The sequence below is a fragment of the Tamandua tetradactyla genome, chromosome X (genome assembly GCF_023851605.1).
Source record: "Tamandua tetradactyla isolate mTamTet1 chromosome X, mTamTet1.pri, whole genome shotgun sequence".
Lineage (NCBI taxonomy): Eukaryota > Metazoa > Chordata > Mammalia > Pilosa > Myrmecophagidae > Tamandua > Tamandua tetradactyla.
This window is the reverse complement of record NC_135353.1, coordinates 54,889-67,802: the sequence shown is the minus strand read 5'-3', so window position 1 is coordinate 67,802 and position 12,914 is coordinate 54,889. Positions and strand designations below refer to the sequence as shown.

Below are 12,914 nucleotides of genomic sequence, written 5' to 3'. Positions count from 1 at the left end.
AAAAATTGCATCCAGAATTCTAACTTGGATTTCCCCATAACATATCTTCTTTTGAATCTCAGCAACTGGAACAAAAATATCCTTTCCTTGGAACTTATTAGACTTCTCAAACACCAAGTTGTGGTGGTTGCTCTTCAGGCCCAGAGCCCTAAGGACAAGCCCCCAAGATATGAGGAAAGGAAAGAGAAGTTTTGGAGATGTAAATATATGGAGAGGTAAGATTAGGATTGATTAAGGAGGAACAGTAAGTTTCTAAAATAGGGGTTCTTAGCAGAAATGAAGTAGAATTAGAATGATGACTGTGGAAAGAAAAGAAGAGAATAAAAGAAGAGAGGAGGAACCATATTGAGACAGGCCTTTCCTTTATATTCTGTTGTCTTTATTTTCCTTTTTCTCTCTCTCTGGTTTGTCTCTTCACTCTTCCTGAGTATTACTTTACATTTATATAATACTTTATGGTTAGTTAGGTATTCATATACTTCTAGTAATTATTAGAGCCAAGTTTTCTAGTTTTTCATTTCTCTGTCTAGGGGACCATATGATTTCTTATCTGTTTCTCTTTGTGTTTTTATTCTACTTACTCTCCTCTACTTTTTGTCTTACTGATCCTAACGAATGGCCTCCTTCCTAATTATAAAGTTTCAGTGACTGTTTCACAGCCTTTGCCTTCATATTCCGTGTCAGTGAGCACAACTAGAAGCTGACACTCAGTCCTTCCTGAAACTTACTTTCTCTTTGGCTTCCATGACACCACATACTTTTGGGTTTTCCTCTGACTTTTCCAGTTGCTTCTCCTCATCTTCTTTGTGGGCCCCTATTTGTCTACCTTCCCCTAAACTGTTGTTGTGTCTTTGGTTTTTTCTTTGGCACTACTCTTTTTATTCTGTGTGTACTCTCTTCAGCAAATAAATTGTGTTTAAAATATCAAGTCTAGATGGGCTCATCAAGAGATAAGAGGGTTCAGAATCAATACCTAAGGAAATTCAACATTTAGAGGTAAGGTGAAAGAAGAGGAGTCATCAGGAAGACAGAAGGAGCAGCCAGAGATGTAGGAAGAGGGTGTTTCAAGAAGGAGGGTTAATCAGCAATGTTTATTATTCTTAGAGGTCAAGTAAGTTGAGAATAAGAGAAGTGACCACTGTGTTTTGCAACAGATTTTCTTGGTGCTCTTAGCAAGCATGGTTTTGTGGAGTGTTAAGGACAAACATCAGAATGTATTAAAGTTGAAGAGCTAAAAGAAGGTGGAGAAGCAGAGATAATGTGTGCACACAAAGACTTTAAGAAATAGAATGTACCTGGAGTATTATAAGGTCAAGGGAGGATTTTAGGATCAAGGAAGATAATGTATGAGGAAGTGATTTGAAATCTATAAATTGTCATGTATGTATGAGGAGAAATGGGAATATGGAAGGAAACTCAAGGGAACAGTCTCAATTAGATAATATAATGAAGAAGCAATTCCAAGAGGAGTTCAGCTCTAGAAACAGAAGTGCCCCTTCTGTTCTGTGTGCTGTGCTTTGGTGCTGGCATTCCAAGAAGGAATCAACAGGTTCCTTGACCTCAAACACGTCCTAATCTTCTTCAGTGTTCACAAAGTATGGTTGTGTGCATTGCCTGAATCCAGACAAGCTTTTTAAAATGCAGATTCCAGGGCCCCACCTCAGGCCTGCTGAGTCAGAATTTCATGGTATAATGCTGAGAATTTGGATTTTTAACATGTGGCTCTCACTGTGCCATCCCAGATGACTCATAATCACACTAAAGTTGGATATAATCCCTGATCTGTTGGGTGAAACTGAGCATGTTAACAAATAACATTAAATTGATGAGTTAGTTGAATAGTAGTATGGTATTTGTTCATCTCTTTTTACAAGTTTATGTCATTAGATAAATAGAAACTGGGCTTTTTTTGTAGGAAAAAAGACAGTACTACTCATATCTAAACATGAGAAAAATAATCTTAAACTCATGCTGTATTGTTTTAGTAAGGTTGTGTTTATGAAAGATCTTACCATAATTTATAAAACTGTTCCTCTTGTTGAATATTTGGGTTGTTTCCACTTTGTTTCTGTTATGGATAATGCCTTTATGCTAGAGATAGCATACAGTATAGGTGAAGAACGTGGATTCCAAAACCTATACTGTTGGAGTTTAAATCCCAGCTCTCTCTCTTCCTAGCTCTATAATTTTTGGCAAATTATTAAAATCGTCTGAGCTTCAGTGTTCTCATCTGTAATATGAGCATCCTGATAGTATATAATTTCATTGACTTGTGTAAGGATTAAATGAGTTAATAATTATAAAGTGCTTAAAATAGTGCCTATACATAGTTAAGCACTTAATAAAAATGGGCTGTTATTATTGTTAATTGGTATATTTGTGAATCTAAAGTCTAACTTCTATTGAACTGATTCCTTAGGATAGATTTTCAGGATGGAATCACTGAATTAAAGGGTAAAGATATGTTTATGTCTCTTTGCTATATATGGTCATTGCTTTTCAAAAGGCAAAAAAACGAATATTAGTTTGTGGTGTATAATTTGTAAATGCAGTCTATCTTTCAGTCTAATGTTTATGTAGCTGATTCTTAACATTCATTGTAGTATGTTTTATAAAGTCGCTATAAATACTGAATTAGTAAATACTGAATTAGCAAATACTGAACCATTGCTCCTAGGGGAAATATGGGATTAGGTTCCTATAATCCTCTGGTCACATTTTTATCAATAGATCAATACTTAACCTTGTTTTATGTGTGTTTTTGTTTAAAGACATTTTATTTAATATGTATATTGTTGACTTATTAATATTGAGCTCACAGCCAGTAGCACTATAACTAACTCATGCCTGAAGGAAGCTTATCTAACACATGTATTTTCTCAGTAAGGCACCTCACAGCCTTCTTGTGCTTGGGACAGTACTTCAGCAGTATGCTTAGGCATTTTAAGTAGTGAAATCATCAACAAAAAGCACAAAAATATGAAAAAGATATGGTACTAAATATACCAGAAAAAGGATTTTTTATACTATGAGAGCTAAAACAAGAAGGCAGAGTGTCACTTTGAGCTCAACTGAGAAAGCGCATGTCTGGCAACTCAGATTTTTCACAGCTCTGTACATGTCGACAAATGACCACGGAAGTGCTGCAAATATTGATTTTGGGGTTACAAATAAATGTTAGCTAGTAGGCAGATTCGCAGATTATGGAATAATGAGGTTCAACTGTATGCATGTATGTATGTGTATGTATTTTGTTTGTCTATAAGTAATATGTGTATCAGTGTGGTTTAGGTTACAAGCTTGTAGCCCTTTTTGCTAAACCTGATTTTAAGCCTGTTGTTAAGTTTAATGTTGTGTGATCTTATTATATAGAATCTTGTTCAATACCATCTCTAGGTAGATGATGATAAATGATAGCAAGTTACTTTTGAAGGATCATGTCAATGAAATATTCTAAATTTTTTTTCTTTTTTTTTTCTTTTTTTCTTTTGATAGATTGAAGCCATGGCCATTCTTTTTGCTGTTGTTGCCAGGGGAACCACTATCCTTGCCAAACATGCTTGGTGTGGAGGAAACTTCCTGGAGGTGACAGAGCAGATTCTGGCTAAGATACCTTCTGAAAATAACAAACTAACGTACTCACATGGCAAGTGAGTTCTGTTGTGCATGTGATAGAGAGTGAAAGGGAATTCTATGTTGTAATCAGAGTAGTAGATAACTAAAAAAGCTTCCTGATAGATAAGTTGAATAAGCTGATAGAGCAATAACCTTTATCAGCTTAGAAAATGTCCATTTTTATTATAAATTTAATTTGTAATTGTATATTATCATTGAAGTATTATTAATAATTTATTTTATATGAAAATGTTATACACAAAACTGATTGATTTTGCTAAAGAGCCCTAAGATATGTGAACCTTGATGCAAATATGATAATAAAAATTCCTTTGTTCATTCTTTCAGTAAGTATTTATTGAGCACTTGCTATTGCCAGGCATTTTGCTCGGTGCTGGGGATACAGTATTTTCCCTCATAGAGACTATGGTTTAGAGAGAAAGAGACAGTCAAATCTATAGATAATTATATAGAAGATAGATATGGAGGTTAAGGAAATAAAATTGCAGGTAGAAGGAGCAACAGATAAAGAGGTATGGAGGCTTGGTATCATAAGGTGTATTAGGGAACTGCAGATTTTTCTCTGTGCCTGGTTCCCAGAGAGGTGAAAGATAAAGCTAGAGAGATGGGTAGAAGAGAAGTCATGTAAGGCCTCATAGGCCACATTAAGAGACTGGACTTTATTCTGAGGGAAGTGGGAAGAAATTGAAGGTTTTTGGCCACAGTGTGACAAGGTCAGGATTTGCTTTACAAAGATCACTCTGATGGCTGGTTGGAGAATGGATTAGAGATGATGTAGATGGGCAGTTTTAGTAATCAAATGGAAAGTGTCTCAACCTTCCTTGTCCATACATAAAAAATTTACTTAATCCGTCTTTATTTCCCTACTTCTTGATCTGCTGTAAGAGAGAGACCCCAAAATACAGTGATTTAAAAGAGATAGTCCAGAGATGAGTGGTTACGAGCTGGTGGAGTGGGTCTGACAGTGTCAATTAGTAGCTTTCATCTTTTGCTAAGGCAACTGTTTCCTCTCAGTTCTTGCCCAGTATTTTTAAAGGCAAGGCCAAAAATGGCCTTATATTTTATTAAGGCCTTAGTTACTGCTTATATTTCATCATTCAGAATATGGTTATATAGCTAACCTAGCTGTAAAGGAAGCCAGAAAATGCAGTGTCTGCCTGTGCAGGCATTTGCTCAGCTAAACTCTGTTACTCTGGAAAAAATTATAGTATTTCAGTTTCAAGGGACAACATGCCATCTATTCCTCTGGCTACCCAAATATCTTGGTATATCCTTCTTCGCAAACATAGAAAATACCCCCTCTCCAAGGGAGATGACCCAAAGACCCATATGTACTGCCCCAAGGCTAAAGTCTCTGTGTGATACATAGTCTTCTGCATCAGGCCCAATTGTGGCTCCTGTGGCCCACTGACCATAGACTAAAAGACAAGTCATCTATTCTTCCTGTTTCCCAAGCCCAACCCAATAGACAATGGTCCATAGGATCACCACGGTTGGAGTTAGGAAAAGGGAAGAATGATAAACGCATAAAACTCATCGCTTCTTACCAATGATTAAATAACTGCTTTGCCACAACTTCAAAGACTCCCTGTTCTCACCATGAGTAGTTAGTGGTTCTGCTTTCTTGTAGAAGTTCCCTTGTCTTTTCTCCATGACTTCTGGCTTTGCTCTCTAAATGGTTCTTCCTGGCCCATTACCCTCTGTGGTCACATCTGAAATGGAAGTTAGAGAGTATGTCATCTTTGAGAACTGTACAGGTTTTGTAGTTTGCTTTCTGTTGGTATAGGTTTGAGGCCCAGAGGTTGTTTTAGGGGTTAAGTAATCACTGTCTCTTGTAGGTATGACTTTATGGTGATATTGTTCTTTCCAAAACTTATTAGGCTTATAGTCTGGGTGTTTCTAGTCAATTCCTGGGAAAACACTGCAGTCCTTTTAGAGGCAAGGCCAAGAAGTAGGATATATATCTTTCACTTCCATTTTAACAGCCAAAAGTTAGTTACATAGCCCTATTTAGCTGTAAGGGAAGCTAGAATATGTAGTCTGATTAAAATGCAGTCATAATGGAAGGCAATGCAATCAATCCAGTCCTGATCCAGTTGTCCCCTATATCCTCTGGGGTGAGATTTCATCACTGAGTTGTGTTTGTTTGTTTTTAAATCTTCTGCCTTGATTTCCTTCTTATAATCATGTTCCATTGTCCCAATAAAAAATATCTCTTATTACTGTACACCAAAAGACAAAAAGTCCATTTTATTATATGCTAATTTAAAGATAAACTTTAAAATGTCTTTTTATTGACTCAGTCTTCTCAAGTTATTGCCCTATCTTACCCACATTCTTCCCTCCAAACTTAAAAGAGGCACTTCTTGCCTCAACATTCTGACTTTTATCCCCGCTGTTGTAATGAAACTGTTTCCACTGAAGGTTAATAACCTCTGAATCTATATTTCTAATGCTGACTTCTCCAATGTCTTCCATGTCCATGTTACTAACTACTATAAAACATGTCCACTAGAATACCTCATAGGTACTTCAAATTCAGTGTATGCAAAATTAAACTTATTACTTTTCCCATGAAATCAAATGTTTTACTTATTCTTCAGATCTCAGGTCAAACATCACTGGTACCAGAAAGTCTTTCCTGTTACTCTCCCCACATCTCTATTAGATGCTTCCTTTATGTCCCCAGAACTCTATGTACCTGCCCCATTGTCTTGTTTACCATGCTGCACTATAACTCCCTACACTGTAATCTCTGTGAAGGCAGGGGTGGTTGGTTTTGTTTATGTATTCTCAGCATCTAGCACAGTAACTGGCTCAAAGTAAATACTCAGATAAATGTTCTTGAGTATTTGGTAGAAAAGTTGTTTGCATTGAGATTTTAGGAAAAAAGCAAAGGAGTCTGTATGACCCATTATGAGTTAATCCTAATTACATGTCCCTCTAAGATATCATCTCTTGTTCAGGTCTTAAAAGTCCAATTATGTTCTTGACGCTGTTATTTTAATGGGTAATACACGTGCTGTTGTGCTATGTAGCTAACATAGAGACCTTCTTTTAATTTCTTATTTACTCCTATCATTTTGGCTTGAGAGAAACAGGTAAATGAGGGAGGGGAAGAGGGAGAAAAGATTATCTCTATAAATAATTTGGTAATCTTGGCAGTACTGAATTTACTTATACATAGAAGATAGAAGTGAAAGAGATGTTGCTTATAACCACAGTAAGTTTTATATCTTTTATTCTACAGTTATTTGTTTCATTACATCTGCCAAGACAGGATTGTTTATCTTTGTATCACTGACGATGTAAGTAATTTGAAGACATATTGCTGTTTAACTATATGTACTGTTAAATACAGTCATTTCTTAATTATCTATACCTATGAAGGGTAAAGGAGATGTGATGGAACTTTACATTACAGTTAACTTTTTCTGTACTTTGGATTTATCGTATAGAGCAAGAAATAAGAAAATTTGATATCTGGGTATTTGCAGATTAGCCTGGTTTGGGTAAAGTTTTAGCTTAACCTCTTGCAATTTCTACAACTATTATATTGTATAGTGAGAATTGGTGCTCATAATTATGATCCTTTGATATCACATCCTCTCATCTGTTTGTTTTAATGGTAATATTAAATAGATTATTTCATTCCTCCAATCAATAGTTAAAGAAGATTTTAATATATATGGACTTTGGGAAAACAAAAATCACAAAACATGTCCATCAGCTATATGTACCCGTAGTATCTTGGGTCAGTTGTTTTGTTAAGTATTTGCTGGCTTCAGATGCAAAAAAACTCAGTAACTTAATGATGTCATCAAGATCCTTTTCTCTGCTATCCTTAGTATCAACTTCATCCTAGACTGGTTCCCTTATGATCATGTAGCTACTTGCTTGTTTATTCATGCACAGAGAAGAGAGACTGTGTCTTTTTGAGTCTCTTATCTTAGGGATAGGGAAAATTTTCTGAGAAGTATGCCTTCCCCCCCACCCCTTCCTTTCAAACATAATTTCCTTTCATATCTTTTTGGCAAGGACTAGGTCACAGGCATATTTCTAAACTGATCACTGACAAGGAGAATGGAATTTGTATGATTGCCTTAGATCATGGTTCTTAGCCTTTATTGTATCACAGACCCCTTTGACACCTATGGGCCCTATTTCAGAATGTTTTTAAATGTATAGAGTAAAACACACATGATTATAAAGGAAACCAATTATATTGAAATTTAGCTATCAAAATACTTTAAAAATTGATATAGTATTATATGTGTTTCTTTATGAATGCATTAAATAAAAAGATCTAGTCATGAGTCTAATTATCTACACTAATTTTGAAATAGTGTAAATGATATTTTGAGATATCTATAACTGTGACAGTATATTAAAAAAGATTTCTGTTGGTGACAGAGTCAATTCTTCTTAATTTACTTTGGTTTGTTACCTCATTCACAGTTAAAATTTAAGTTAAAGATTGGTGAAAATAATGATAATGATGTGATTTTTTCTTTTTTTATCCATCCATGCACATGGGCCCCCTGAATTCAGATCATTAGCCACAGTTTAAGAACCCGTGGCTTAGACTAATTATTGAATGAAATGGATATTAGTGAGTCAACCACAGTGGTTATTACAATTATATATTTTTTGACTGGCTGGGGCTAGACAAGGGTACAGTACTTGATCTTTTCAAAAGTACTGCTGCTATTAAAAAAATAAGTTCTAAGTTCATGTCAGTAGCATTATCATTGTATGGTCCCATGAGAGAGATGAAGGAAATAAAACCCCAGTTCCTACCGTCAAGAAGCTGACTTAGGTATAAGTATCTTTGGTTAGCAATAGTCAGATATATCTGGAATTGAATCCCAGTTCTTCTGTTTACTCGTTGTTTGACGTTTGGTGAATTACTTAACTTTTTAGAGCCTTTACTTCCTGACTGTAAAATGGGGTCAATGCTACTTCCTCCTCTTTGAGTCCTTGTCCAATAAATGGTAGCTATTTTTATTGTTTTAGCTATTAATCATCAGCATCATCTTTGCTCTCTAAGTGTGAATTCTGATTTGGTTTCTTTTCAGGATTTTGAACGTTCTCGAGCATTTAATTTTTTGAATGAGATAAAGAAGAGGTTCCAGACCACATATGGTTCGAGAGCACAGACAGCACTTCCATATGCCATGAATAGTGAGTTCTCAAGTGTCTTGGCTGCACAGCTGGTAAGATCTTTTTCAGGATAAAGTATTTTCATTCATATCTTCTTCTTTATTACCTTAAAATGAATAGAGGACTCTGACCTGCAGTAGACTTTTCTGATTCTGTTACTGTAAGCCAACATAATAAAACTAATGTAAAAAAATTTAAGGGGCTGTTTTAGAGTGGAAAGCTAATAGTCAATTGTATTCTCTATTAATAGTGGTCAAAATATCTCAGGATTGGGAAGAACATTAAAGATCATCTGTTTAACTACCCATTTAATGCTTTAATCCACTTATGGTGGTTTGGAGCTGTGTACCCCAGAAAAACAAGTTCTTAAACTTAATCCATTTCTATGAGTGTAAAACCATTGTAAGTAAAACATTTTGATAAGATTACTTCAGTTAAGGTGTGGCCCACCTCAATTAGAATGGGTCTTAAATCCTATTACTGGAGTCCTTTATAAGCAAAATGAAGTTTGGACAGACAGAGCATCACCTCAGAGTCTTGATTTGGGCTTTTCTCAGCCTCAAAACTAAGAGCTAATAAATTGCCATTGATTACACCAACCCATTGCATAGTCTTTGCTTGAGCAGCAAAGAAATAAACACCTTCTGAGAGAGGAGAAGGTTAAAACATAGGTTAAAGACACTTGGTGTGTTAAGTGGTGTTTTAGTTTATAAGTTGCCAGAATGTGAGATACCAGAAACGGAATAGCTTTTAAAAAGGGGAATTTATTAAGTTGCAAGTTTACAGTTCTAAGGCCATGAAAATGTCCCACTTAAGGCAAGGCCATAGAAATGTCCAAATTAAGGCATCCAGGGAAAGATACCTTGGTTCAAGAAGGCTGATAATATTCAGGCTTTCTCTCTCAACTGGAAAGGCACATGGCGATGTCTGCTAGTTTTCTCTCCAGGCTTCTCCAATGGCTTCCCCAGGTCTCTGTCCATTCTGTTGACTCTGTCAGTTCTGGTGGCTCTGTCGGTTCTGGTGGTTCTACAGCTTCCACCAAAATGGTTCCCTCTTAAAGGGCTCCAGTAAGCAACCCCACCTTGAATAGGTGGAGTATCTTCATGGAAACCATCTAATCAGAACTTACCATCCACAACTCACTAGGTCACATCTCCATAGAAACAATCAAAGAGCTCCCACCCAGCAATATTGAGTGAGGATTAAAGAACTTGGCTTTTCTGGGGTACACAACAGACTCATACCAGCACATTCACCCTTTGGCCCCCCAAAAGACATGTCTTTCCCAATGCAGAAACATTCATTCTTTAACAATATCAGAAAACCTTAAACCATTTCAGTAATAATACAAATACAATACAAAGTTAGAAACAGTACAAAATTTCATCAGAGTCAGCTACAGGCATGGTCTGTCCTAAGGCAAAATTCTCCTCTGACTCTGGACCTGTAAAACTCAGAACAAGTGATTTGCTGCCAAAATACAAAGGAGGGACAGTCATAGGATACATAGTCCCATTTCCATAGGGAGAAATTGGAAAGAACACGGGGTCACTGGACCCTAGCAGTTTTGAAAACCTACAGGGTAAACTCCATTAGATTTCAAAGTCTGAGAGTCATTTCTCTTCAGGACTTTAGAAAGTGACAGTCACACCCTTTTCAAGGGCCTGTACAGCAGCCTGCCTCTCTCTGAATGCAACCTTAGCAGATATTGGAGAGACCACCTTTTTCTTGGCTGTACCCTCTCCAAGCATTGGGACCACACCCGTGCTCTCTGCCCAACAATGTGGTAGCAGCTAGACTCTCCCCAATCCCTAAGGAATGTGTTCCCCTCTCTCCAAGGCCTGAGTCAGAACAACTCTTCCGCTGCAAGGAAGTGGAAGGCCCACCCTCTGCCTTCAGGGCAAACTCACCCACTCCAAGTGCCTGGGTGGGTCCACTCTCCTGGCCCACGGTTTCTTGACTTCATACCTTAGCTTCCATTGTTCTGCTTCTGTAGTTACTTCTCCTCTACTGTGTTCCTTTTATGCCCCCTCTTAGTCCATACCAGCAATGGTTCTCTTTATACAGATCCTGCAGCACTTTTGTTGGGTTCCTATGCAATAGGTTGTGGTCATGCCCTTCAGACAAAAGGACTTGCCACAGATCCTTCCTGGATAACTCCATCTCCAATCCTGGCTTTTTCTGAAATGGCTGGCTGGTTCCACATTTAGTTAAATCCTCATGTGAGGCACTATTCTCTGGGGAAACTGTTTCTGGAAGCCCAGAATTTTCCAGACCATCAATTTCTGGTTTCTTTGTACCAGTTGTATCAGTTGTCAGCTCATATCTTTCCTCTCGCATTTCATTATTTATAAGCTACAAAGAGAAACAAAGCTGCACTTTCAAAATTTAATTTAGAAATCTCTTCTGCTAGATATCCTGGTTTGTCGCCTTTGAATTCTAGCTTCCATCCAACAGCAGCACACATTTTTGCAAGATTCTGAGCCACTTTAAAACAAGGGTCACCTTCTTTCCAGTAACGCATGCATTATATCTGTCTAAGGCCTTATCAGAAGTATCTTTAGAGTCTCCATTTCTACCAAGTCTCTTCAAAGCATTCTAGGCCTTCTCTGTCAAGCAGCTCACAACTCTTCCAGAAACTTCCCCTTATCCATTTAAAATGCTGTACCAGCATGTTCAGTATTTGCAAACCACAGCAGCACCCCACTTCTCCAGTACCAAAATCTATTCTAGTTTGCAAGCTACTGGAATATAATATACCAGAAACGGAATGGATTTTAGAAAGCAGAATTTATTATGTTGCAAGTTTACAGTTAGGCTGTGAAAATGCCCAAATTAAGGCAAGGCTATAAAAATGTCCAAATTAAGGCATTCAGGTAAATGTACCTTGGTTCAAGAAGTCTGATGATATTTAGGGTTTCTCTTTCAAGTGCAAAGGCACATGGTGACATCTGCTAGCTTTCTCTCCCCGTTTTGTAAGCCTTTTTCAGTCGCTTCCCCAGGGCTTTGTCTGTTCTGTAGTCTCTTTCGGTTCTGGTGGTTCTCATGTCTCAAAAGCTTTTTTACAAAATGGTTCCCTCTTAAAGGGCTCCAGTAAGCAACCTCACCTTGAATGGGTGGAGACATATCTCCATAGAAACCATCTAATCAAAACTTACTACCCACAACTGGGTGGGTCATATCTCCATGGAAACAATAAAAATGATTCCACACAGCAGTATTGAATGAAGATTAAAGGACATGGCTTTTCTGGGGTACATATAGCTTCAAACTGGCTCAGGTGGTTTTTAGTTTCCTTGCTTTCTTCCTGTAGACTGGTATTCTTGGGCTGGCTTCTGGTGATCCTTGGTCTTGGGCAGCTCTCTAATATGACAATGTACATGGTGGGCCTTTCTGGCCTCATCCTTCTTTTCCAGGCACCACTGACCTTTGGATTCTTGCTTCCCCTCATAAAAGATTCCAGTAATAGGATTAAACCTATTCTGATTGAGGTGGGCCGTACCCTAATGCAGAACCTCATCAAAAGGTCTTAACTTAAAATGGGTTCATATCCACAGGAATGGATTACATCTAAGAACATATTTTTCTGGGGTATAAACAACTCCAAACCATGACTGGAGGCAAATTTAATTTTTGAATAGATCAAATTAATAATTTGAAAGAGTATTTATCTGTTTGAATCCCTAAGTGTCAGGTCAGTGTATTTTTACAAATGCATTTGTCTGAAATACTACCCCAGTCAAGATAGAGAACATTTCCATCACCTGAAAGTTCCCTCATATCCCTTTGTAGTCATTCTTCTCCCCCATATTCTGCTCCAGGCAACCACTGATCTATTTTCTGTCAATATAAATTAGTTTTGTCTTGAGGCTTCCAGGGATGATGGCAGATAAGGGAGCTAAAGGATACACTCCTCCTTCAAAAACAGTGAGTGGGCAGCAGAAAGTGTCTGAATCAATGGTTCTGAGGCTTCAGAGACCAGGGGAGCACTGTACAGCATCCAGGAAAGAGCGGGATGGGGAAGCCAAGAAGCTGCAGCAAAAAATTGTGAGTGAATCTCTCCCAAAGGCCAAAGGAAATAATGGTTGAAGTAAGTACTGTCTTTACAGTAATAA

General features: G+C 37.4%; 1 protein-coding gene across 5 annotated transcripts in view; it reads left to right on the top strand.

Moving 5' to 3' along the window:
* Positions 1 to 12,914, top strand: part of VAMP7 (vesicle associated membrane protein 7) — a 62,050-nt gene that overhangs the window by 3,228 nt on the left and 45,908 nt on the right. For 4 of the 5 annotated variants that reach the window (XM_077146085.1, XM_077146083.1, XM_077146084.1 and 1 more), the window contains exons 2-4: positions 3,496 to 3,650; positions 6,887 to 6,944; positions 8,715 to 8,852. In XM_077146085.1, the coding sequence (XP_077002200.1) occupies positions 3,505 to 3,650; positions 6,887 to 6,944; positions 8,715 to 8,852 (342 nt within the window). In that variant the 5' untranslated portion in view covers positions 3,496 to 3,504. The remainder of the gene's footprint in view (positions 1 to 3,495; positions 3,651 to 6,886; positions 6,945 to 8,714; positions 8,853 to 12,914) is intronic. The other variant, XM_077146086.1, reaches the window with a different exon arrangement.